Here is a 24,699-nt window from a genome sequence, read left to right on the forward strand (position 1 = left end):
TTTTATTACTGTTTATGAAACTAAATAAAAACAACCACTTATTTTTAGCTTTTGATGCATGGTATATTATTGTAAACTTGAAACCTTTACAACCTGCCTCCATTGAACATGAAAATAGTTAGCACTAGCAGTAACCATTATTATTATGGTTAACTAAAACTTAAACTACTAAAAAACATTTCTGTTTATTAAAATAATATAAATATTGTCTGAAAAAAAAATTAATGTATATATATATATATTTAAACCCTTTTAGGTATACTTTCGTTTAATATTTTCAGTTAGTTGCCAAGTAATTTTAACTTCTAGTTTTTATTTAGTTAAAAAAAAAAATACTAAAACTACAAAAATTTAAGATAACAAAACAATAAATAATACAACAACTACAAAAAAAAAAACATATAAAAAACAGCAAAAGCAATATTAACAACAAACGGTATTATTAAAACTTTCCAATAATAAGAATAAGAATAATAAAAGCTATATACGAATATTAATTAATAGATATTATTCAATTGTATTATTTATACTAAAATAAAACTTGCAGTGAGTAGCACTATGTTGGGAATTTTATAAATTGGTTAGTGCATTAACTTTGGCAGCCCTAAAAGTTTCTAAAACAAATTGGAAAAAAATATATAATTAAGAAAAAACAATGATGAAGTTAAAAATAACAAAAATGTACCTAAAATTAAAATTAAAATTAAAAATAAAATGGAAATATCAACTAAATAAAAAATAATAATAATAAAATAAAAAACATTAACCCTAAATGTAGCATTATGCTTAAAAGTAGGATATGAGCTCTCTGGATAATAAAAAAAAAAATGTTGTTAAAAAAAGATGTTTTAACCATCTTCATGAGCTGATGCATTCACTGTTGAAACAGAAAGTATGGGAGGGACATATCAAAGGAAATGTCTTCATTTTTTTTAAAAATCAATAAACTTTTTAATTTGCAATCAATTGCCGATCCCTGCACATGATATGTGAGGGAAAACAGTACCAGACAGTGGCCATGAATTAATTAAACATGACCATGAATTAATATGTGTGAAAACAAATTCTTCAATTGTGGCCACAATAATTTTTTTTTGCATGTCATGTTCTTCGCCTTCGCTCCATAAACAATTGAGTTTTGGATTAAAGGACAATATTTTTTTAATTATCATTATAATTTTAGCCATCAGAAACAGAACAGTAAAAGGATACAGGAAAGTGCGGGTATGCAGAGGGGAAGGACATTGGATTCAGACTTGGTCCTTGTTATCCAACAACACATATTTTGTGAGCAACAGCATTACCTTCTGTGATTTTAATGCTGTAACAGTGAACAGCTTTTCTTTTTCCCAGCATCCTGCAACTTCACACGCCGCCTCGCTCCAGCTATCAAAAAGGGGATAATCAAAAAGCAAATATTGATGTCTACAAGGAATGCATTCCTGTTTCCACAATCAGCTTTGCAAATAAACGTCTCTGGGTCAGTTACAGGGATCCATTAAGGAAAGTAAATACATGGATGAGACTGTGTTTTTGTGGCTGCATAGTTCAGATTAAACCTACTTTCAGTTACAGTACATCTGGTTCAGGCAAAGTTTGAGACAAACAGCTTCTGTATGTAGAGGGGATGTAGAGATCCATTCGGTTTCAGGTTTGACTCGAGGCACGGAAACCCACAGTAGAGTTTTCCAGAGGCGCTGAAGTGTGCTGGCATTCAAAGCCACAGCCGAGCCTGAGCCAGCTAAAAGTCAAGAACTCTCAAATGAATTCATACCACAGAAAGTACAATTCCCAGCCTCTTAAGAAAATGATTATTAATAATGCTAGTAGGCTGTTTATTAGCATTATTAACATTATTACATTTAATTTTTACCATTATAAGTATTGTAATTAAAGTGATAGCATTGGTATTAAAGTGGAATTTATAAAAAAATACTATTAGTTACAATGATGTTGGTGTCTGTTTTGGTTTGTGAAACCCGCCCACTGCCAGTTTACACAATTGTATTTCAGCACACTGAGTTGCCAGTTGGCAGAAAAAGCGGAATATTTCGTTTTATTCATCTTCAAGTGTGCTCCTCCCTTTTGATCTCAACAATCTGGCAACCTGTGTGTGTGTCAAGTCTTAGGAGGAGGGGCCGGGTTTAAAAAACCCTATTGCATATTTTGAATTTGGGCTACCAAGTTCAACCACTCGGTGTCAATCCATCATACAGCACCTTTAACTTATTTGTCATGTTTTAAAATATGTTTAAATACACATTTGTAATGATGGCCTTACATTTTAATACATACATTTATTTATTTCATATGACTGTAAAGATGTGCAGACTCATGGAGGTAAGTGAACCACAGCAGTTTATTGAATACATTGAAAAAAACATAGGAGTAATGCAGATTCAGTGAAAATTCAGTGAAGAAGAAACTTCTAGCTTGAGTCCTTATAAGTGCAGACGGTGACTGGAGAGGACAACAGAAGTAGTGGAGGCCATAGAGGGAACACAGGTAAGTATTAGACAGGGATATTACAAAGAAGAAGATTGTTGGAGGGTCATAAGAGAAGATGCCGGAGATCCTTAAAGATTCATAGGAGAAGAGACTAGAGATAACAGGAGATCACTGGAGAATTGAATGAAAAGACTAGGATTCGGGCAAATGAGCCTGCATTCCAAATGAGGCCAGACATTGAATGAAAGGTGAGTGTGATCTTTATAGTGGAGTGAACTGGTGCCCTGATGAGCGAACAATGAAATGTGGGCATTGCACTCAAAAATGGATGAACATGAGTTTGGAGGAGTGAGACTTAGCAGAATAATTGATTGGAAAAATCCTCCATTTGTCAGAAAGAAGTAAGTTGTTTTCCTAGTTTGAGAGAGAGAGAGATAGAGAAAGAGGGAAATTAAACATGTATATTATGAGTGAACATTGTCTATGACATGTATTTAGAAAACAAATAGGGTGAATTTTCTTTCCATGCTGACTTTTAATTTCATACTAGGCTTTAAAAGATTGAAATAGACCATACAAGTCCCACAAACTTCTTTTGTGACATTGAATGTCTTGGTCACCATCCAGTTACATTATATATAAAAGAGCAACTTGGATATTCTGTCAAATAACTTAGGGAAAAAAAGAACAAATGAGGGGAAATAAATGATGACCAACTGTTTATTGTTGGATAAACTATTCCTTTAATATTATTATTATATTTATGTCAGTCATTTTGGGCAAAACTGCATGCCTGTTATTCTCCAAGCCTCAAAGGGTATCTTTAATCCCTGCCTAGCAAGCAAGCAATTCTTTGCTCTGAATGACATATGACCCTCTGGGTGACTTAATCCTATTTTTGTCAATGTACGCTCACATATGGTGGCTTGTCACACAATACCAGAGGGCCATGTCTTATTCTCAGTGGTCAGGCGGTGAGAGAGAGTGTGTTTGTATGTCTGGCAATGTGTTGTCAAAAAGAGGATTAAAACACTGTGTAGACCGCCTGCCAAGTAAAGATCCTGTTTCGTTTATGCCTTTACATGCAACAATGGTGGAATGCTTTGGTCAAACTCTTGCGACTTCTGTTCTGTGTAGCTGTCTGCTTTGTTGTAATTGTCCACAACATTTGTTTGAGATCTACTGCACAACTGCAATAAAATTACAGCATTTTGAAAGCGTCTTGGCCACGTATGTAACCCTCATTCCCAGAGGAGAAAACAGAGACATTACATCGACACTTGACATTATGGGGTCTTACTTGAGAGCCCAATCAACAATAATGATTATACTGGCAAGTTGAATTTGCATGGCAAGCCATTCCCCAAACATACAGGTATGGATGGCGGCATACATCCAATAATTCAGATTTGTGCTTGAGGAGCCAAGAATGGGTCCCAGCCAATCAGTGGTAGTTCAAGGTTGTGGCACAAGGGATATAATGTCTCTGTTCCCTCCTCTAGGGAATGAGAGTTACATACATTCACTTAAGATGGACGTAAGTCACGTTCAATTCCGGAACTAGACAGCAGGAGAGCGTGACGCAGGGACTGAGACGAGCGATCCTGGGTTAAGTACGGAGGTGAAGATCCCACGGTGATACAGGTGTGAGAGATCCATCTTGAGTGACACAGGAAACTATGAAGGATGAGAAGACCAGGCAAGGACACGGGAAACTGCAACAACAATCTGAAAAACCAGATGAAAGACAGGGCAATAAATAGTGAGCTGGAAATGAATCACAGCTCAATTTGCGGCCACGCCCACATAAAACAATCAGTGGTAACGAGACACACCTGACCCCACCCACACAATATCAAAATGAGAAAATGGTTCTACCAACCATGACACTTCCCCAAAACAAGTGACACAACAATGCAAGGTCTGGGCCTGCCTCCTCCAAAGAGCAGTGCTTGCAAGTTTACCACTTGATCCTGAAAATGAGTGGTGGGAATTTTGGGCACATATCCCGATCGGGGTCTCAGGATTACGAGAGATCAGCTAGCTATCAAGACATGTTTTTTCAACCAAAAACTCCTGCATGTCCCCCACCCACTTGATGAAGCGAGCCCAGTCAAGAGTGTTGTCTTAAGGTATTGGATATTAAGCTCAACTGACTCAAGGGGCTCAAAGGGAGCTCTCTGTTATCCAGCAAGGACCACAGAGAGATCCCAAGTGGGGATGTGGTGATGAGGGACAGCCTCCGCTCCAACTTCTCTTGCAGGAGGAAATCACAACACCATATCGTTGTTTCAGAAATTGTTTCGGTGGGACCACTCTCTTCCCCCTGAATGAATTCAGGCAGGCCAGCACTGACTGGGCACAATCGTTGATAACTCTTGCAATCATATTGATTGACTCCAATGGCCCGAAGGGGAGGACCTTGTACTTATGTGCTTAACCCTTGTAAGCAAAACGAACAAATGGCCTGTGTCAAGGTAAAATCGAGACATGAAACTATGCATCCATCAGGTCGATTGATGCAAACCAATCATGGGGCTGAATGCATGAAAGAATGCATTGCTTCATCAGGATCTTGAATTGGAGCTTGTGCAAGACCATATTCAATACACGCAGATCAGAGTGGTGGGTTATGACTGATCCTGAGTCAGCGCAGAGTAGAGCGCAGTCTCGAGGGTACCCCCCAGCCTGCGAGGGGCATTGGGGGTATGTGGCGAGTGGGGCGGGGCTGAGAGGTGTGGGAACCTGCCCTGGGCAATATTTTATGTTTTGGTTTTCATTTTGTGCGCACAAAATGGCCTGGTGCGCTGTTTTGTGTTTATTTTTGTCATTAAAGTTTCATTTTGAGAGTGCGCCGGTTCCCGCCTCCTTCTTCCGGATGAATAGGAAGTTTTTATTATTACAGTGGTGCCGAAGCCCGGGAGAAGGAGGGACGCGCTGCTGAAGATCCCTCGCTGCTGTGGTGAATCCGCGGTGCCCTCGAGCTGGCGAGGTATGTGCCGCCATGGACGCTCAAGGCGGTGGGCTGGAGCGAGTTGCCAGGGACGGACGAGCTCGCTGCCGGCCGCCCACGATATGGAGGGGCGACTGCCGTCCGTGAGGGATCGGAGGAGTCGGCGCCGTTCGCCAGGGGGCCGGAGCCTGCTGCCTTCGTGAAGGAATCCGGTGGGGCTGGGAACGGGGGACTCCTGCCGGCTGCCCAAAACCGGAGGAGCCGTCGCTGTCCACTGCTGAGTGTTGTGCCGTCCGCAGAGGGCCGTCCAGTGCCACCGCCAGGCACCGTGGAGGAGATCACCCAGTTGGTGGAGGGCCGAGCATCTGTGCGTCTGGGAACCGGAATTTTTTTTTTCCTCTCTCCCCTCTCTCGTCTCTGTCACTCCTCCTTCCATCTCCTTTTCTCTCACCTCGTCTGTCCTACCCTCAGGTTCCCGCAGGTCTCCGTGAGTGGTCCCCCCCGGAGGGAAGGGGGGGGTAGAGCGCAGTCTCGGGAGTACCCCCCGGCCTGCGAGTGGTGATGGGGGTATTTGGCGAGTGGGGTGGGGCCGAGAGGCATGGGAACGAGGAGTGAGGCCAGGTGTAGTGATTGGAGATGAGCTACACCTACACCCCACCGCCGGTATCGAGTCCCATGTAGGAGATGGAAGGATATAAAACTGGAGCGACTATAGTGAAGGACGAGAGAGGACCAGGCCTGGGCCATTATTTTATGTTTTGGTTTTTATTTATGCGCACCAGTCGTCCGTGAGGGGCTGGTGCGCTGTGTTGTGTTTATTTTGAATATTAAAGTTTCATTTTGATTGTGCGCCCGCAGCACTACAAACCTTGGTAGCTAGAGTTGAGCTTTACAGCTTAAAGGCTTTGGATGCAGATGCAAATGATTTCTCCAAGTGGTGGCGTTTTGCAGGCAAAGATGCACCCATACACCTAGGTTGTTGTCAGAGTTTTGCTATGCAGTGGCTTCATCCGATACTTGGAAGGGAAAATGGCACTCACCATGGGACGAGGAGGACGGACGGGGCATAAGGAGATGATATGCCCCGGTGATCCACAGTATAAACAGAGATTCTGGGCTAGCCGTCTTCGCCGTTCAGTCGTCCTGAGTCGAGTGGAATCTACTTGCAATTGTTTGTGGGCTGGATCTGGGGAGCTGATGGTCTCTGGACGGCAGAGGGGTGAGTTGGCATATGACTGGCCCTGGTGCTCTTTGAGGCACGACTGCATATGAGTGGCGAAGCGGATGGATAGTTGAATGAAGCATTCGAGCCTGATGTCCTTGTATGCAACGAGATGCAACCGCACTCGAGGATCCAATACCTGACGGTAGGTGGTCAGCAAGGCTTGGTCATTCCATCCACTTGTGGCTGCGAGAGTCCTGAACTTAAGAGCATATTCATTGACAGTAATTTTCCTTGTTTTAAATTATAAAGTTTCTCACCAATGGATGAATCCCAGGCGGGTTTACCGAAAACTTCTCTGAAGTGGTCAACAAAGCTAGAATATGACTGGATGACAGAATTATTTTGGGTCCAACTGGAATCGGCCCATTGTAGTGCTTTAGCTTGCAGCTGGGAGATTAGGAAGGCTATCTTCGATCGTTCGGTGGGGTACAAGTGCAGTTGCATCTCCAGGACCAGGGAGCATTGGAGGAGAAAGGAGGATGCAACGCGTCAACAAGGTCCTGGAAGGGGTCTGGGAGGCTCATGCTTGTGTCGATTGGTCTTGGTCCGGTCTTCTGTTACAGTAGCCAGGGACCTGAGACAGAGAATAACAGGGAATGATGTTTATTGGACACAAGCAGAGGTGAAGGACAACAATGGTGAAGCAAACTGAAGCACTAAGGTGAGCAATTGTTATCTTTTTTTTACTTCGGTGCTCTCCGTCTCGGCAGCCGTATGTGTGCGTAACAGTTTACCAGTTACTCAAGTCCGTGCAAACGATGAGTTATACAAAGTGTTCTGAGTATGCTGCTTTATTGGTCTCTCCGGCATGCATCCACATGACCCACAATGTTGCAGTGAACACAACTACTCAGCACATCTCTAATGAAAACAACAGAAAAACAAGGAAACATACATATCCGCTCTGTTCAATGCTGTACACACCAGCATGCGTGTTCCGTACTACTACACCCATAATTCCCTTCCGCTCGAACTACAATTTACGTCCTTACAACATTAAAGGAACAGCTCCCTATTTCCCCTTTGTTCCACAACACAATGGGTGAGGGTATTGTGCTGGTGTCTTGGGAGGTGAGATGATCCGAGAGGTAGTAGCTTGAGACGATGGAGCAAGATGACACACACACACACACACACACACACGCGCACACACGCGCACACACACACACACACACGCACGATGGGAACAGGAGAACACTGGACATCGCTGGAGAGAGGTAAGTCAGGTGTATGGTTAGTCCTTAGAGTTAGCAGGTAGGTATAGACCTAGTTGCGAATGAGACCGGACAGTGACTGCGTGTGTGACTTTTAAGTGCTGGGGAGATTGCAGGTAGATGAGGAGCAGGTGAGTGTGATTAGTACTCTGGTGATGGCGTGCGCTGTGATTGGGTGGTGTTGGAGCCTGGGGTGTCTGTGACAATGCTAATGGCACTGAGAATTTTATTGTCATGATTATATTATATGATTTGATTATATGGTGTGACTTTTTATGTAAAAAGTTGGTTTTATTTACATAACACTATTTACACATTTATTATGAGCACGTAACCCACCATATGTCTACCTACCATTTGTCAATAAAACACAGTATATAGCAAGCAGATACAACTACAGTTACAATTTATTAAAAAAAGTATTCATATTCCAAGTCTTCGGACGCAAAACGATTGATTTGTGAGCAGAATAGATTGCCATCTCCGTCTGCCATAAAGCTCATCCTGTGTGGTGCAGTCTTGCAAATTTAAAAAAATGCAGCTAGAAGAGGCTTTACGTGAACTTTGATTGTGAAATGCTATTTGCACTTGTGTGTCTCGTGACCAATTGCATCATGCTACGGGACGGGAGTATCTATTTGAATGAGATGTGAGGGTGTTAATGGAACAGGAACATTTTCAGCAAATATTGCTCTGGTTATCACTCAGCGTCAATAATTATCATTCTTACTGTTACTAATCACTCACAGAACACAACTGTGCAATGTTTATGTGGCCAGTAGTTCACTTAGCAGTATATGAAAAGCATAACTTTTATTTAAAATGCAGGAAGTGAATATAAATGTGATATAGGTGAAATAATGTAACTTTACTTTTCAGCATTGTTTACACCAAATAATGTATGCACGTCCATTGAAAATCAAAAAAAAAAAAAAAAAGTCATGATATTTGCCAAGTATGGTAACCCATATTTGGAATTGGTGCATTGCATTTAACCTGTCCAAGTGCACACACAGCAGTGAGAAGTGAACACACACCTGGAGCAGTGGGCAGCTATTGATCCAGCGCCCGGGGAGCAACTCAAACCTGCGATCTTCAGGTTACAAGTCCAACTGTCTAACCATTAGGCCACAGCTGCCCCTACTATATCTGCTTATCTGTAGATTTATCATTTTAATATCAAAATGTTTTCTGTAGTTTTAAGATAAAACTTTATTTACATTGATGAACTTGTAAAAACAGAAGACTTACTGCAGGTTCAGTAAATGTTAGATATTATCAGTGCTAAAACTAACAACAGTTTGATTTTCATAAATATTTACTTTCCTCTAGTATTATATAATGCCTGAGGGAGTACTGCACATCCAGACAGAGCGACATGAAACATCTGAATGCATGTAGAAATGTGGTGAACCATTTTTCACATGCATTAATTCAGTGGTGTTCTCCCCCAGCACAGGTCCCTGAGCTCAGCCAGCTGGCCAGAGAGATTCCTGAGAATACCCATGAGTCCACTGGAATGTGCCGCTGAGGTCGAGCCGTGTCTGTTCAGTCTTACTCAGCACACTGCCATTCCATCAGAACTCAGTGTGTATCTTTAATAATCCCGTATATCCCCTTGTAAGCACTAGATTTTTCCAGCCAACATAAAACAATCAAGCCCGTTTTATTCACATATTGGGTTTCAGTTTTTAAAATGACTGCAGAAATTGTGTCCTCACCCTGCAAATCAGATTAGCAAGACCTAAAACATTAGTCCACAGGGTTTTTTTGAGCACTTCATCTTGAATAGCGTCAACCAACCAGCTGACCTCTAATTTTCTACTCAATGTTCTACAATAAAGTTGATTTTCTCAAGTTTAGATATGTAAATGTATTCTATAACAATCAAGTTTGAGTGATGATTAGAGATAAAGTCAGTTTATGTGATTTATTAGTCCCCTTCTTGTTTTAACTTTCATTTTATCATAGTCTTTCTAAATTTAAACACTGCTACATTTTGCGTATAACATTTTCATGCCAAAAATGACCCCAGTCTTTCATACAATATAGTATGATGGATTTGGCACAATTTGTTCTAAATCAAAGAGCTACTGTACATTGAAAATAGTGTAAAAGTTGCCTGGATGGACTACCACACCTGGTGGGTTTTTGACATCTGTCTACAGGCTTGCTTTTTTGGCTGAATATTTACCACAGCACTTTCTGCTACAATACAAGTTCCATGTCTGTCATCATAGGATACAATTTTATGGTGTGGCAACATGTCCCAATACTGATTTACTTCATATTTATTAAAACTATGTATTTTTCCAGTGAATGTGGTATGTACTTTTAATGCCCATCTGGAAATATACAAATTAGGGTGAAGCCACATTGTCAGCAATTCTAGCCAAGAACTACCACTTAGACAGACACTGTCACATGTCTGGCTGACATGTAAAAAAAAACCTGACCAGATCATAATGAAAAAAAGGTTGAGAAAATCTGAAAAAAGGCCATTGCATGCAGTGTTATACAACATGCAAGTGGTAATTTATGTAGTGGTGCAGAAATATCTGAGTATAAGGACAGAATTGTCTTCCATTCGAGAAAAAGACTTCCCATCAGAGCTATAGCCTTGACATATTGCGAGGTATTGCGTAAGTTTAAATCTTTGCTCAAGGTCAACCTGTTCTTGTTCCCCTTCTCTTTTCCTGATTATTTATCCAATAAAGACAAAAATAAAAACTTAATAAGAAAAAATATATACTGCAACATGCAGCAAGCTGCAAAATTTTCCTGGTGGAATTATACAAATCTGTTTACTCCGTTTTCCAGAAGCTGCTCAGTGACAAGCCAATCAGATTGGAAATAACTGATTTCATCAGCTTGTGTATTGTGGGTGTGTGAGTCTAAAGGGAATTGGTGGAAACATGCAAACTCCATGCATGCAGGCTCAGAAATGACTTGGACAAGGGACCTTCAGTGCTTCCCACTTAGGCACTATGGGGCAACGAGCATTTCTGGCACTTTTTCTGTACAGCCCCCTCAGGAGTACTTCTCCAGCCTACATTTCCAGTGACTTAAAACTCAAAATTGGCCCCATTTGGACTTTAGTCAGTGGTGGATAAAGTACACAAACTCTTGCCAAACTCTGCAGGAAAGTGGACCTCGAGGGCCACAGTTGAGAACCTCTTCATTAAGTACTTTTTTACTTTATTCAAGTAAAAGTACAATAGTAGAAAAAGAGCCCCTTACCCTTTTAATCAGCAATGATGAAATGTTATTTCGGTCCTATGCAAAAACCAAGGGGGATACCCCCTGCCCTACGTAAACATTTTGATGTTGTTTAATGCATTATGTTTTAAGCATTTCCTACACTGGGTTTAAACAGTTCATCCTTTTACAGCAGATTTAGTTCACAAACAACTAACAGTTACGACGTAAATTTGATTTTCATTCACTTTAATCAATCCTAAAATTCAGAATTAATAACTACTTTTCAAGCCATCATTCGCATGCACTCTCAAGCTTCAATGATATCCCACTCGTCTCGTTTTGATTCACACTTGTGAGTTAAAAGTATGATATTATGTTTTGAAATGTACTGAAGTAAAAGTTTTTAATGAAAATACTTTGATTAAGTTTACAGAAAAGTATTTAAATACTTGGTTACTGTCCACCATGACTTTAGTTCCAGGTTCTCAGCAAGACCAAGAGCAGTGACTCAGAATTAAGCTGACTAGTAGTTCTTTGACAAACTGCTAGTAGACTGTAGGTTTTTGTTTCGCTTGACATAAAGTCTGCAGCAAGTGGACCAAAACATCTTCCACTGTTCCTGCACAAAAACAACATCCACCAAAACTGGAGTCATTCCAGGACAGAATAGTTTTCCTGCTAAAACAAACAAATCAAGATAGCCTGCTTTTGAGAGGCAAAGAGACAGTTCTGTTGAGAGCCTGGCATCTTTTGTCATAGCTGAGCATTAGTGTTAAGAACAGTAACAGCTGAGAGAATAGAGGGTATGACATGGAAACAAACAAGACATGGCCCACTGTCCTCTTAATCTGGACTTGGTTTCCTGCTGACAGATGCGTTAAAGGGAAATTGCAGGCCCAGAGTCTGGCGCCAAACTGTTTTATGGCCCGCTGGGTGAGATCAGAACTTTCCTCAGGGTGGATGAAGGAGTTACAGGAGCACGGCTACCAGACCGAACCACTTGACCAGTCAAGAGAGGAGGGTGTTTAAGAGGACTCCTGTGGGACGCTGGCACATGTTGCCATTCCCATAAACACTCAAGCAGATGGAGTCTGCATCATCACTGCGCAGTTGATGCTCTTGGAATTGTTACAGCAATTATGTAAAGTCATGCTGTGTGCGTGCGAGTATGCTCAAGTGTGTAGATACTTTCAGAGGTATTGTTTACATTGGTATAATAGGAGCAGACGACATTCCAGAGTTCATGTTAAGATGAGTGTGTCCTTGCTTGTTGGTATCTGACCTTAAATGTACATATTTGGGACCGTTTCAACTTTCAGCCACATGATGCCACTTTATTTCAGCTCTGGTTTCAACGTCCTTTCATGCAACATAGCAACACCTTTACAAACATCCATACGGCGACATTTCACATCATCAGCTGCATCTCTGAAGGACAATAAGCACCATGGGAGGAGAACCAGATCACTATATCTGATGAGGGAGGAGACTATTGTTGGCCAAAGCTGGCACACAGTGGTCCTGATTGCTTTCCAGTAAAGCGAGGTGACTGATATAGCTAGAATATGAGGAAGCTATCTCGTCTGTTCCCAACAATCAGTATTCCTGTTCTAAATGCTTGCTATTTGATGAGACAGAAATAGACATATCGGTCCACTCAAACCAACACAGAAATGTACTAAAAGTGCCAAATAAACAGCAATTTAACAGCACAGAGAGACAGCAATTTCTTTAAAGATTTAATTCAAAAGTTTAAAAATATATAAATATATATAAATATATATATAAATATATATAATATACATATACATATATATATATACACACACACACACACACACACACACACACATATGTTCAAGGTAAAAAAAAAAAAAAATATATATATATATATATATATATATATATATATATATATATATATATATATATATATATATATATATATATATTATTATTAAATATACTATTTTTAAATGAATTTTTTTTATTATAAAATAACTAGGGGGTTTGCAACAGAAAACAGCTTCCAAGTGGGTCAGGTTTGCAGATTCATGTTATTTCTAGCGGATTTGTAAATTGATGCCACTGCTGTTGTGCTTGTGACCTTTTATATATGTTGCTTTGCATTTAGAGTAGTTGTTCACACCCATGTTTTAAGCCAACACAGTCAAAACTAATATAATGAACACTTGCTCTGGGACACATTTTCTACAGGTATAGACTCTTTATATAGAACTAGATTATATGGGGAAATATCTAGCTTCAAGAGTTTTTACTGTTATTTCAAGTATAACTGAAATGTCCATTCCTGTTCTTGGACAGCCACTGTCCTGCTAGTTTAGCTCCAGTCATAGTTAAACACACCTGAACCAACTAATCTCTGTATCTTTAAGATTACCAGGATGCATTTCCTCTTCGCTTTAAAGCATTCCTTATCTTCTCCAAGCTCTTGGAGAGCCCCTGATGCCATTTTGAAGTGCGTTCCACTTAATCAAGTGGATGATGGAACTTTGTGTGGACAGGTACTTGACTCTCAATTTTGGCAGAAGGAGCAAGTCTAAATTAAGGAATAAAGCTATATTTAAATAAAGTCATAATGAAAAAAAAAAAATTAAATAATATATCAAGTTCATGGTGAATTTCAAATGAGCAAAGGGCTTAGGTCATTCCAAGTTGTGGACACTCATTCAACATAAGCGTAACATTCATCCGAGTCAAAATGTAAGATTTAGCGATGGAAGGGCATAACATTCAGGTAAGTGTGTTGGGGCAGTTGGAGTTAAACACTGCAAATGCAATGGTCCTCCATGAGCAGGACTGCACACTTCTAAAGTATGGTAGTGGCCGCCAACTTACCTGTTAAAATAGTCTACTGGTTTGTGCTTTTAGCATTGACTATTAGAATAATTTCTCAATTATGAGTAACAAATAACTGGCAGACTGCTGAATAACTGATATCCAAGATAATAACACTGCAGCCATGTTGGTGAGTTGTTTTCTTTCTTTTCTTTTTTTTTTCTTCTTCTATTTTTAATCATTAAATGATCTGAAATATATTATTCATTTTATATCATGTTTGCCATTTACCATTACTTTTTAGGATTGCATTCCAGAAATGTTGTCTGAGAAACTGCTCATCTATAATATTTAGCAGATTGCTTACATTGTCTCCTGATACCTACGGTTATCACAATTGTATTCAGAAAAATACAATGAAGGTTCATAATAAGCCTTACATGAATTAAAAACATGAATATGAAATGAAACGATTGGGAACAGAGAGGTGGAACTGTCCAATCAACTCTAATACTGAAACACATCTGCTTCACAGACACATAAGCGCATGAACTATAGGGGTCATATTTTGCTAGATCTTTTAAATTTAGCTTGGAGTGTCTTCTGCTGGGGTTCATTGTTGTTCAGGCAGCCTACCTTTTAAATAAGAACAAGTTCACCAAAACCACTAATCAGATCAGAGGTGACAGGCATGCACCAGAAGAAGGCCAGTGTAACAGAGTAGATAGTCCCTGTGAAATGCTGATGCAAAGGGGTTAGATTATGGCCACATGTGCTTCATTTAGCTTAGCCAAACACAAATACTGCTGGCCTCGTCAATCAGGCTTCTGCTTTTCCCAGTTACTCAGCAGTGAGGCAGGGTGTGGTGGTACAGATGAAACCACATCCTTTTTGACTTCATTGTACCGGAGTCGGCACCTGTGAGAATGCTATTGGCATCGTCATCTTCCTCCCACTTCCACTCCCACTCTCTGTCCTACAAGTGACCTGAAAGGCAGCTCTGAATTGACTGAGGAGGGTTGGTATATGAGCTCATCTGAGGAGGAACTCACAAAGTTTGCCAGGTGATTTTTTAATGAGCTCTGCATTACTCTTATTGTAGTATAACATATATTAGGTTTACACATGCATAAAACAAACTGTGGTTAATCATTTTACTTGAATTATGTTGTCAAATCAGACACCAACATCAACTCTTAGCTAATCTAATAATCTATTCCAGCTTCCTGTCTACAAAGGACATTCATCAAACTTTAAATGGCTTTAAGATGGCTTACTTTCATCTGAAAAGACAGCTGTATCACAGCAAGTATGCAAGACCTTGAAGCAAGAATGGCATGCCAATAAGGAGAATGACAGAATGCAAAGTTCATCCTCAGTTTCAGTGATGTGTGAGTCATGAGCTGTTGTGAGAATGAAGTCATGGCAATATTTCTTCATAATCGGCAGCAGTGCGAGCTCCAGCATACTCCGCTGATCTGTGGGGGCAGACAGGCACGCGAGGGAGATCACAATGCTAACAATGGTTGCTTTTTGCAAGTAGGAGTGTTCCAGATGGTCAAGTCAAGTCACCTTTATTTATACAGCGCTTTTAACAATATAGATCGTAACAAAGCAACTGAACAGCATTAAATAGGAAAATAGTGTGTGAATAGAGCAAAAGGGCAGTTCATCATTGAATTCAACGATGTTATCATCCAGCTCAGTTCCGTTTAAATAGTATCTGTGCAATCAAGTCAACGAGAATGCTGGTAATTAAGATGGTGGTAAAGAAGGGAAAAATGTATCTGCACAACATTGTCATTTAAAGGGGGTGTCTACCTCAAATATTTTGTACTTGCAGGTAATATAATATTAATTAAAAAAATACCTTTAAGAGAGAATGCTCTAAAGTGGAATTAATTGCGTTTAAGTATGCCAAAGTTATTTTAAAGGTGCACTAGTAGGTTTTGTTGTTGTTGACAATGACATTGTTCCTAGACTTTATACTAACACCTATAGGTGTGGATGCAGCATGATGCAAATTTTAAATTCAGGTTGCATTAAAGAAATACCATATTGACCAGTCATTTTTTCTCATAATATACTATGCATACTATGCAAATGAAAGTGTCTGATAATAGGAGGGATATGCAAATAAAGTAACTTGACATGGCAGCAAGTATGAGGGGTGACTGCCTTGTGTTGAATTAAACAGCCATTGTTTTCAAGGCCACTGAAAAGAATCAAGACTTAATTTAGTGTTTATTTACCTCTATATATATATAAAAATACTATTTTGAGATGTAAAATAAAATAATAATGCTGCATCTGTATCTTAAAGAAATTTAAAGTAATTATAGCTTTTTTCTGCAAGTTTGGAGTTCTCTGTGAAATAATAGTTTTAATTTACATTAAAATAGTAATACATATATGTATAGCATGACTTTTTTTAAAGCTTTTATGCTGGACAACACTGAAGGTCATTACTGATTCATTTCTAATTCATCATTGTTCTGCAGAATAATCATGGAAAATGTAATTTTAGAAGATGGCAAATTAAGCCAAAAGAACAAAATTTCACAGTCCTATTGGGCCCAACAATAAAAAAAAGACTAGCCTGCCTCATTTTGAGACAATTTAATAACCAATTGCTTCTTCCTGAACTGGCAAGGCAAGTGAACTTGCCAAGTCAGGGAAAATAAGCATTCCGAGTCACTGTTTGCATGTTCACATGTGTGCCTTGTGCCAGGCTTTGGTGACGCCAGCCAGTCCGAAGAGCTCCAGGGAAACCAGTGTGAGCTGCCAATGTACCTAGTTCACTAGTTTTAGGGGGGTAACCATTAGCATATGCCCCAGTTGGGGGTTTCCTGCTTTTTTGGACTAGTGTGTCTCATCTCGCTAATCACAAGCGCATTGACACAACTACCATGGGACGCCTGTTTATGAGCTTTAGTTGTAAACAGAGATCCATATAAAAACCATGTTTCGCTAATGTTACTAATTAGGCACTTTTACTTTCCCATGGGCTTACTCCCATTTACAAGAGTACACACTATACATTTTCAGCTTTAAAAACAGTGCTATATTTTCTTGTCCATGCAGGTTTTAAATGCTTTTTTTTTCACTGACGCCTGTATGTCTGCGAGTTGTAACTGTGACAGAGTCCATAAAACAATTCAATCCATTTGTTTATCCATGCAACAAATACATTTAATGCAATTTTCAGTATCTCACTCAGTAGGTTCAATTTATGTTAAAGTACTTCCATCAAAATATATAAGATTTACTCTACATATTTAGTTCATATATAAAAATCAACATTTAACCAGGCTCTATAAGCTCTGAACAAGCACACTATGAAATATTTGAAAACTCCTCTTTTAAATGTAATTTAGGTTTTGTATTAAAAATAAATGGGCACACAGGAGGCCTGAGATTGTAACAGTGGAGCAATTCTGTACAATTCCAGTGAAGTGTGCAAGATGGCAGTAATCTGCTGTATGTTCCACAGTAAAAGCTAAACTTATCATTTTCCATAGCTTGCAATGTGTGTGTTTTAAAGTGCAAAACATACACAGCTACTAAACTTCGAAAGCTACACAAATGCCTCTCATGTTATCACCTGCAGATAGAGAAGTTTTTTATTTGAAGAAATACTTTAGACTGAAGCTGTCAACCAAACAAGGCAAAGGAAGAAATTGTAATTCTATCTGACATGAAAAGCATGATAATAAAAAGCTACCCAGACTCCTCATAAATTACACCAGCATACTTCTTCCTGGGTTTAGTGTGAAAATGTATGATCTCACTTTGAGGTAATTTTACTTCTGGTTCAGGTTGGCTGGTTTCTCATTGACTCGATCATTCTCTCAAATCCAGTTTGTTTGCTTTGTATGGCTGAGATGAAATCAACAGTAGGCCATAACACTGACAACCCACAATCAAAAAGGCAGATTGGATATGTTTTTAAATGAAGAGAAAAATGTGGATCAATAATTCATAAAGGGGTGCTAGACAGTACGTAACAGTGTTTTCTGAAATCTGCAGGAATGTCTTCCTCACATCAGGCAATTTGTTTTGAACTCCTGTGATGTTATCCAGATCGCTGTTGTGTAAATCTTCTGCGTGTTCTTTCCTAACCAAAGAATGTGATAACAGAGTCATATAAAAAAACCTTGGGTCTTAAATCAAGTCTTAACAACTCCTTTTTTGACCTTCTTATAAGTGAGTATAATTCATCTCATAATTATGGAAAAAAACAGTACATGGTCGGAAAAAGACAATTACACTTTTAATTATATGAATTAGCATGATCAAATTGTCATCTGCAAACAAACAAACAAATTAAATCAAATTTCTTTATGTTGTAATAAACTTTTGTCACGCTTCAAATAATTGCACAAATTTTCTAAGGCAATAGAAATAACTATGAAATTATTTTGGTTACACTTTATTTTAAGATGTCCTTCTTACAGTGTAACTAAACAATTAATTACTGATCAATTTACAACAAATACATATAAAATCTGGAATCTGAGGGTGCAAAAAAATCCAAATAATAAGAAAATCAACTTTAAAGTTGTCCAAATGAAATTCAATGCATATCACTAATCAAAAATTGAGTTCTGAAATATTTATTGTAGGAAATTTATAAATTATCTTCATGGATCATGATCTTTATTTAATATTCTAATGATTTTAGGCATAAAAGAAAAATCAATTTTGATCCATACAATATGTATTGTCGGCTATTGCTGCAAATATGCCTCTGCTTCTTATGAATGGTTTTGTGGTCCAGGGTCACATATAGGATTATAATTAATTATGCATAATTACTATATTTATAGTACATAATACATAATTATAATAGTTCAGTGTTAACTGAAGTGTTACTAAGTCAAGTCCTACTTGTGTGTCAAAAGCACTCTTAAGTTTTAATTGCATTTAATAGAATGTAAACGTTCTAAAATGTTATTTTCCACAAGTGTCTTGTTTTTATAAGTGTGCAAAGTGTATTTCATTTGCACTAGGAATGTCACTTATTAATATCCCCACAACCCTGACAAATTGCACAGTTTTAAGTCCAATGTCAACTGTTTATCAAAAGCAAACAGAGAACGAGTGAGTGTGTGTATGTGTATGTGTGTGTGTGTGTTTAGCCATTAGGCAGGTGGGACGTGGCTGTGTGGATAACACTCACAGTTCAGACTCAAGCATTTTGGTGAAAAGTCCTTTTGGTGACAACAGCTTCTCAATGGTCTTTTACCATAGCCTCATTTCCACATCAAATGATGAGGAATGGGATACTACCCATGGGGTGAAGAGTAATGAGCACCACTCCTTTATTCTTGTTCTCGATTCCTCTGGCTTCTTTAAGAGGAGGGAAAGTCCCAGATGCTTTAATGATCCTCCCTTTACCAGACACATAGCTGCTCCTCCAAACTAGCAGACAATTACAAGGCTGTTCTATCTTGTCTATTCTCAAGCTCACTTACAAGCCCATTAACATTCACTTGATAATGGACTCAAATGGCAAAAAGGGTTTCTTTTGACTGTGCTTTGCCTGAAATAGAGCTAAAACCTTAAACAGCAAGGTGTACAATGGAGCCGTTATGCCCTGGGTTTTGATGGGCAAAATAATGAACTGCGTTGCTGTTGAAATGGAAAGCTTATTTTCTGCATGAATGCGGTGGTGTCGCACAACTACTTCAAAAACATGTATACAGAGTTGATCTTGGCCGATTCTACACAACAAATATGGTTTTTGTGTGTATTTGAGCTGTGGTTCTGTGGGACGTGACAGTGAATTGAGAACATTAGCTGTAATATTGGTTCATTTCTGCTGTTATAGGACTGTGATCACACACTTTTTAAGGCTCAAAACATCAGGAAGCACTGAGGTCTAATTTATTACCAGTAAAAAAGACAAACTAAAACTGTAGTATTCTAGCAATGCATTGATGATATATTACTAAAATAACAGAAAACTACTTTACATTTCCATTTTTATCAAGACTTAAGGTAAAATAGAACACTCACTAAAGTGCTTTTTAACCACTTCTACCATATAGATGAAATTATTTAATGTATTAAATTAATTTAATAATGTATTAAATATGATTAAATATACATAATAAATATAAAAAATAAAAACAATAAATATTTTATTTCATATAAAGATAATATACTTAATAAAACAAATTAATAAATATATTATATTTATAATTAATTATTTTTTTTTCAACTGCTTGTAATAATATGAAAAGCTTTTTTGACCAAAACCAGCACATCAGATTTCTTAAAGATCATGTGCCACTGAAGACTGGAGCAATTACTTCATAAAATTCAGCTTTGCTAATACAGGAATAGATCACATTTGGAAACAAACAGTTATATTAAACTGTAATAATATTTCAGAATGTTCTTGTTTTACTGTATTTTTGATCAAATAAGCGCAAAGCTTTGTGTGCATTAGAGACTTCTTTTTTCTTTTTCTTTTTTTTTTTTTAGTAAAACATACAGACCCTGAACTTCTTAACGGTAATTTAAATAGAGTTGTTCATTATTATTAATTAGTAAAATCAATGTTTCTGGAAATTCCAGTTTTGTTGTTGTTGTTGTTGTTATTGTTTTTTTCTCTTTTTGGTTTTGTTTTCCAGGAATGTGTGTTTGCATTTTCACTTTTAGGATAAAAATGTCTGCTAAATGAATACATATTAATATAACTGTGACTCGTAGAGAAAGCTCAAACTCAAAGTACTCCATAATCTTATTAAATGTTAACAAATCCATAGTCAAGAATTATGTTTATGTTTTTGTTAACAACAGCACAGCTTTTTACCATCGATGTTGCCAAATGAGTAATGTCTTGGTAGTATTTGACAGGAATTAAACATTCATCTTCCAGTATATTAACATTTCATTCAGTTTTTCCTAGTCCGCTGGCTGATGCAGCAGGCTCTGGTTTGTCTTAAGACACTGTTTACAAATGCTACCGCACTGTAAACCTGAAAACTGAAAACAGTCATGTGTTAAATTAGGTTTATACAGACTGCTACATGTGGTTAATGCACTGTTAAGTTTAGGCTACAAGCTCCAAGATAAACATGTTTTTTTTTTATGACCAAATGTAACAGCAGTTTATGCTCAAACGTCTGAGACCTGCCAAACCACTGGACAATTTCTACACAGGCAAGGGAAAAGTGCAAAAGATAAATAAAGTTAAAATGGTTAATCTATATGTATTTAATACAATACTATATACTTTTGCATTTCAGTAGCTCATAATTTAAGGTTGCAAAAACCCCAGCTTTTATGAACATCACAAATACATATTATGTCAGATATAAGACATTAAAACAGTATAAAAAGTCTGATATGAGTTATGTACAGAACTACTCTAAACATACAGTATCTCCTCTTCATCAGCCCATGATTTCCTCATCGCAGAATTGTGCATTCAGAAAACAAATCATAAATGTATGTTTAAAAAAAAAAAGGTTAAAAGAATTAGGCTAAAGAAACAAGTTTCATTTTTTCATAAGTTTATAGCAGTATCATTCTCAGCTGACTGCAACTTCGCACTTTACTGTAAGTTGGCTTGGTGGTTTTGTAAGAGGATTTGACAACTGTAAATATAAATGGATCCCGTTGTAACATAATCACTTTACATTTGGTGCCAGGCAGATGTGTTATCAGAGAAGACTGAAAATTGTGATCCTGATTTTTTCAGTAGTTTATATTCTTATATAAATCGAACTGAATGCAGTACTGAATTAGTGTTTTTAATAATACACACTTTGCAAAGAAAATTAATAATAATAATAAACCTGTTTATTTTTCACTGTATAGAAAATTATTCCTACTAAAATTAATAAATGTGTACTTTATTTCTACCGTTTAAAATCCATTTTAATCAAAAATGTTTTGGAAAAAAAAAGATTTACATGTACATTTTGCATTTAACACTGGTAAAACTATAGAAACTTTATCACAAAATAAACATTTTTAAAAACTTTAACAGAGAAAACAAATAATAAGAAATGCTTTATTGCTCCTCTTTTGAGAAAAAAATAACATACTGTAAAATTATTTAAAACTCTTCTTTATATACAGTATAGCACATACAGTATAAAACTATACAACTTAAATTTCCACAATAAATAAAGCATTCTGCAATTTGCTGCATTTACACAAACCTTCACTTTTAATGAAGTGACCTCTGTGTCAAGGAATAGCTTATAAATGCCACCCCTTAAAACTGTTGTGACTTTACTCGAAACTGAGCACTTCATCCTGATATGAGCCTCAAAAGTCTGTGCATGGCTCCAGAGAAGAGGCCTTTAGTCTCAAACATGTGTGGGACTGTCTGTGTACATGTCTGTTTTATTCATGTGAAGTGTCACAGCCGGTGCTTTGTAATGACAGTGGGAGCTGCTGCAGCTGACACCGGAGCAGGGCTTGCGGTTCATTTGCACGGCCAATCTCCTGTTGCACAACCCCTGCCAGGTCTGAAGTGTCTTTGAACTCCATACCCAAACCCCACTAGTGATGCCCACCACTAATGACATGAAAATTTTCAGCATGAACACAGCCACTGTGGGAACTGACAGGTCCAAGGTGCAGTCCGCACTCCTACGACCAGGAAAGGACACGCACTTGTTTTCCAGAGCTTTGAACTTCCAGTATTCCATATTGAGCCTTTCATAGAAATAGCATATGATGACAATAGTAGCAGGCACCGTGTAGAGAATGGAAAAGACTCCAATCTTAACCATGAGCTTCTCCAGTTTTTCTGTGTTGGTGCCACCGGTTTTCATGATTTTGCGGATGTGAAAGAGCGCTACGAACCCCGTGAGGATGAAAGAAGTCCCAACAATGAGATAACAGGATAGAGGGATCAAGACAAATCCAGTGAGAGCATTACTGTCCATGCTGCCCACATAACACAATCCCGTCAACTCATCCCCAGCCACCTTCCTCATAGTGAGGATGACTATGGTCTTTACCGCAGGAATACCCCAGGCGGCCATATGGAAGTAGCTACTGTGTGCCTCAATAGCCTCGTGGCCCCATTTTCGTCCCGCTGCAAGAAACCAAGTGAGGGTGAGGATGACCCACCAAATGGAGCTGGCCATGCCAAAGTAATAGAGGATGAGGAAGACTATGGTGCAACCTGTGCTCTCCAAACCCTCTCGGATAATGTAGAGCTCTCCGTTTTCCCGATCGCAAGCGATATTCTCAGCCCCAGCCACCGAGCGGATGATGAAGGCCACAGAGTAGACATTGTAACACATGGAGAGGAAGATGATGGGACGTTCAGGGTACTGGAAGCGCTGCGGGTCGAGGAGGAAGGTAAGAACTGTGAATGCTGTAGAAACAAAGCAAAGCGTTGACCACACCACCATCCAAATGAATGCAAAGTCCTTATCTTGCCTAGACCAGTAGACATCCACTGTAGGAGTACAACGGGGGGCGCATGACTCGCTCTTGTCCACGTACTGGAACTTCTCCGGGTTATCACAGGACCGCAAGCCGCTTGAAGTACGTCCACTCCCTGCTGTGGGTTCCCTGGACCTCGGAAGAACTGGCAGCATTCCCTCACCTTTCTTAGTCTCAGGTTGAGTGTCATTTTCGGGAGCTTCGATGCACAATGCGTTCGGGTCGTTGTTGGTTGGCAGCTTTGAGCAATCCAATGAGTCGGGCCATCTGAAACTGAATTGTTCCATTATGGGTGAACACCTCTGTCTGGCCTGTTCACACATAGGACGGCATGCTGGGATAGTGGTGGACACTTGATCGGCGCACATTGGCACATACAGAGAGCACAGGAAAAATCGCAGGTGGACATCACATCCGTACTTCACCAGAGGAGCAAATTCATTCAGTTTAATGCTAGCTTCCTCTTGGCTTTCATAATTCAGGAAGTTGGGCATCCGTGTCATGTTGTAGCCGATTCCCTGGCACATGGGAATGGTGATGGGTTCACATTTTGACGGACGGCCGCGCTCCAAATCATACGCTCCAATCTCCAGAGAAGATCCAGCAATCATAAGCTGGAAAAGTACAATCAGGATCTTTATGCAGTGGGCCATTGTGATAACCTCAAGAAAGTCTTATAATGATTAGTACACCCAGTGCCATGCAGATGATATTTGTCTTGTTTTGTTTGTAACAGAAATTCAATTCATGCTTCATAATACAGTAACTGACACTGAATGCTCAGCTGTTTTGAAGAAAAAAAGATTTCATTAAGGAAAACGTCATTTTCATGTCACTGTCAACAAATCCATTGAGTTTCAGTTTTAAATATATCCAAAACGTCTAGGAATTGTTTTAAAAAGACGGTCAGTCTGCGCAATTAATCCAAACAATCAATAACGGATGTCAAAACCAAGATCTCGTGCACCGGCACAGTATTTCAAACTTTAAAGCCCTTTACAACACGCTATTTTCAAAAGAGTTTCGCTCTTTTCACCGTTCGCGTTCACATCCACGAGAATAAACTTTCAGTAGACAGCAGGACGGGTTGAAAGTGTCCGCCTGTGAAATCTCCCGATGTTGTGCGGCTCCACGCATGGAAACAGTGCGCTTCACGTTCACTTCTCGTTGTGCTCTTAAAAACGGGCTCTTGGTCGGTGACAGACTGACAAGCTCCTCCTAACACTCCACCTCCTCCACGATACTATAAAAATACAGTCCTTCCTCTTCACAGACAGGATCACAGCGTGCTGGTACAGAACAGAGCTGCGTTTGTTTACTAAAAAGATGTGTTGAAATAACCGAGAAGTCGCCGGTTCTGTTACAGCACATCGGAGAGTTCACGTGTAGGAAACAGTGTGAAATATTTTCTAATTCTTGTAAGGGAAGTTATGGAC

The 24,699-nt window shown here is 38.9% G+C and overlaps 1 protein-coding gene across 1 annotated transcript; it reads right to left on the reverse strand.

The window, feature by feature from the left end:
* Nucleotides 1-21,883: 21,883 nt before the first annotated feature.
* LOC113049828 (frizzled-9) lies at nucleotides 21,884-24,413 on the reverse strand. Its single transcript, XM_026212490.1, has one exon. It carries the CDS (start codon nucleotides 23,914-23,916, stop codon nucleotides 22,171-22,173), a length of 1,746 nt encoding a protein of 581 aa, XP_026068275.1. The 5' UTR covers nucleotides 23,917-24,413; the 3' UTR covers nucleotides 21,884-22,170.
* Nucleotides 24,414-24,699: the final 286 nt, after the last annotated feature.

Source organism: Carassius auratus, chromosome 30 (genome assembly GCF_003368295.1).
Source record: "Carassius auratus strain Wakin chromosome 30, ASM336829v1, whole genome shotgun sequence".
In the NCBI taxonomy this organism is placed as follows: domain Eukaryota; kingdom Metazoa; phylum Chordata; class Actinopteri; order Cypriniformes; family Cyprinidae; genus Carassius; species Carassius auratus.

Bases quoted from the DNA above. Each gene is read 5' to 3' on its own strand.
- LOC113049828 (XM_026212490.1), bottom strand. From the start codon at position 23,916: ATGGCCCACTGCATAAAGATCCTGATTGTACTTTTCCAGCTTATGATT.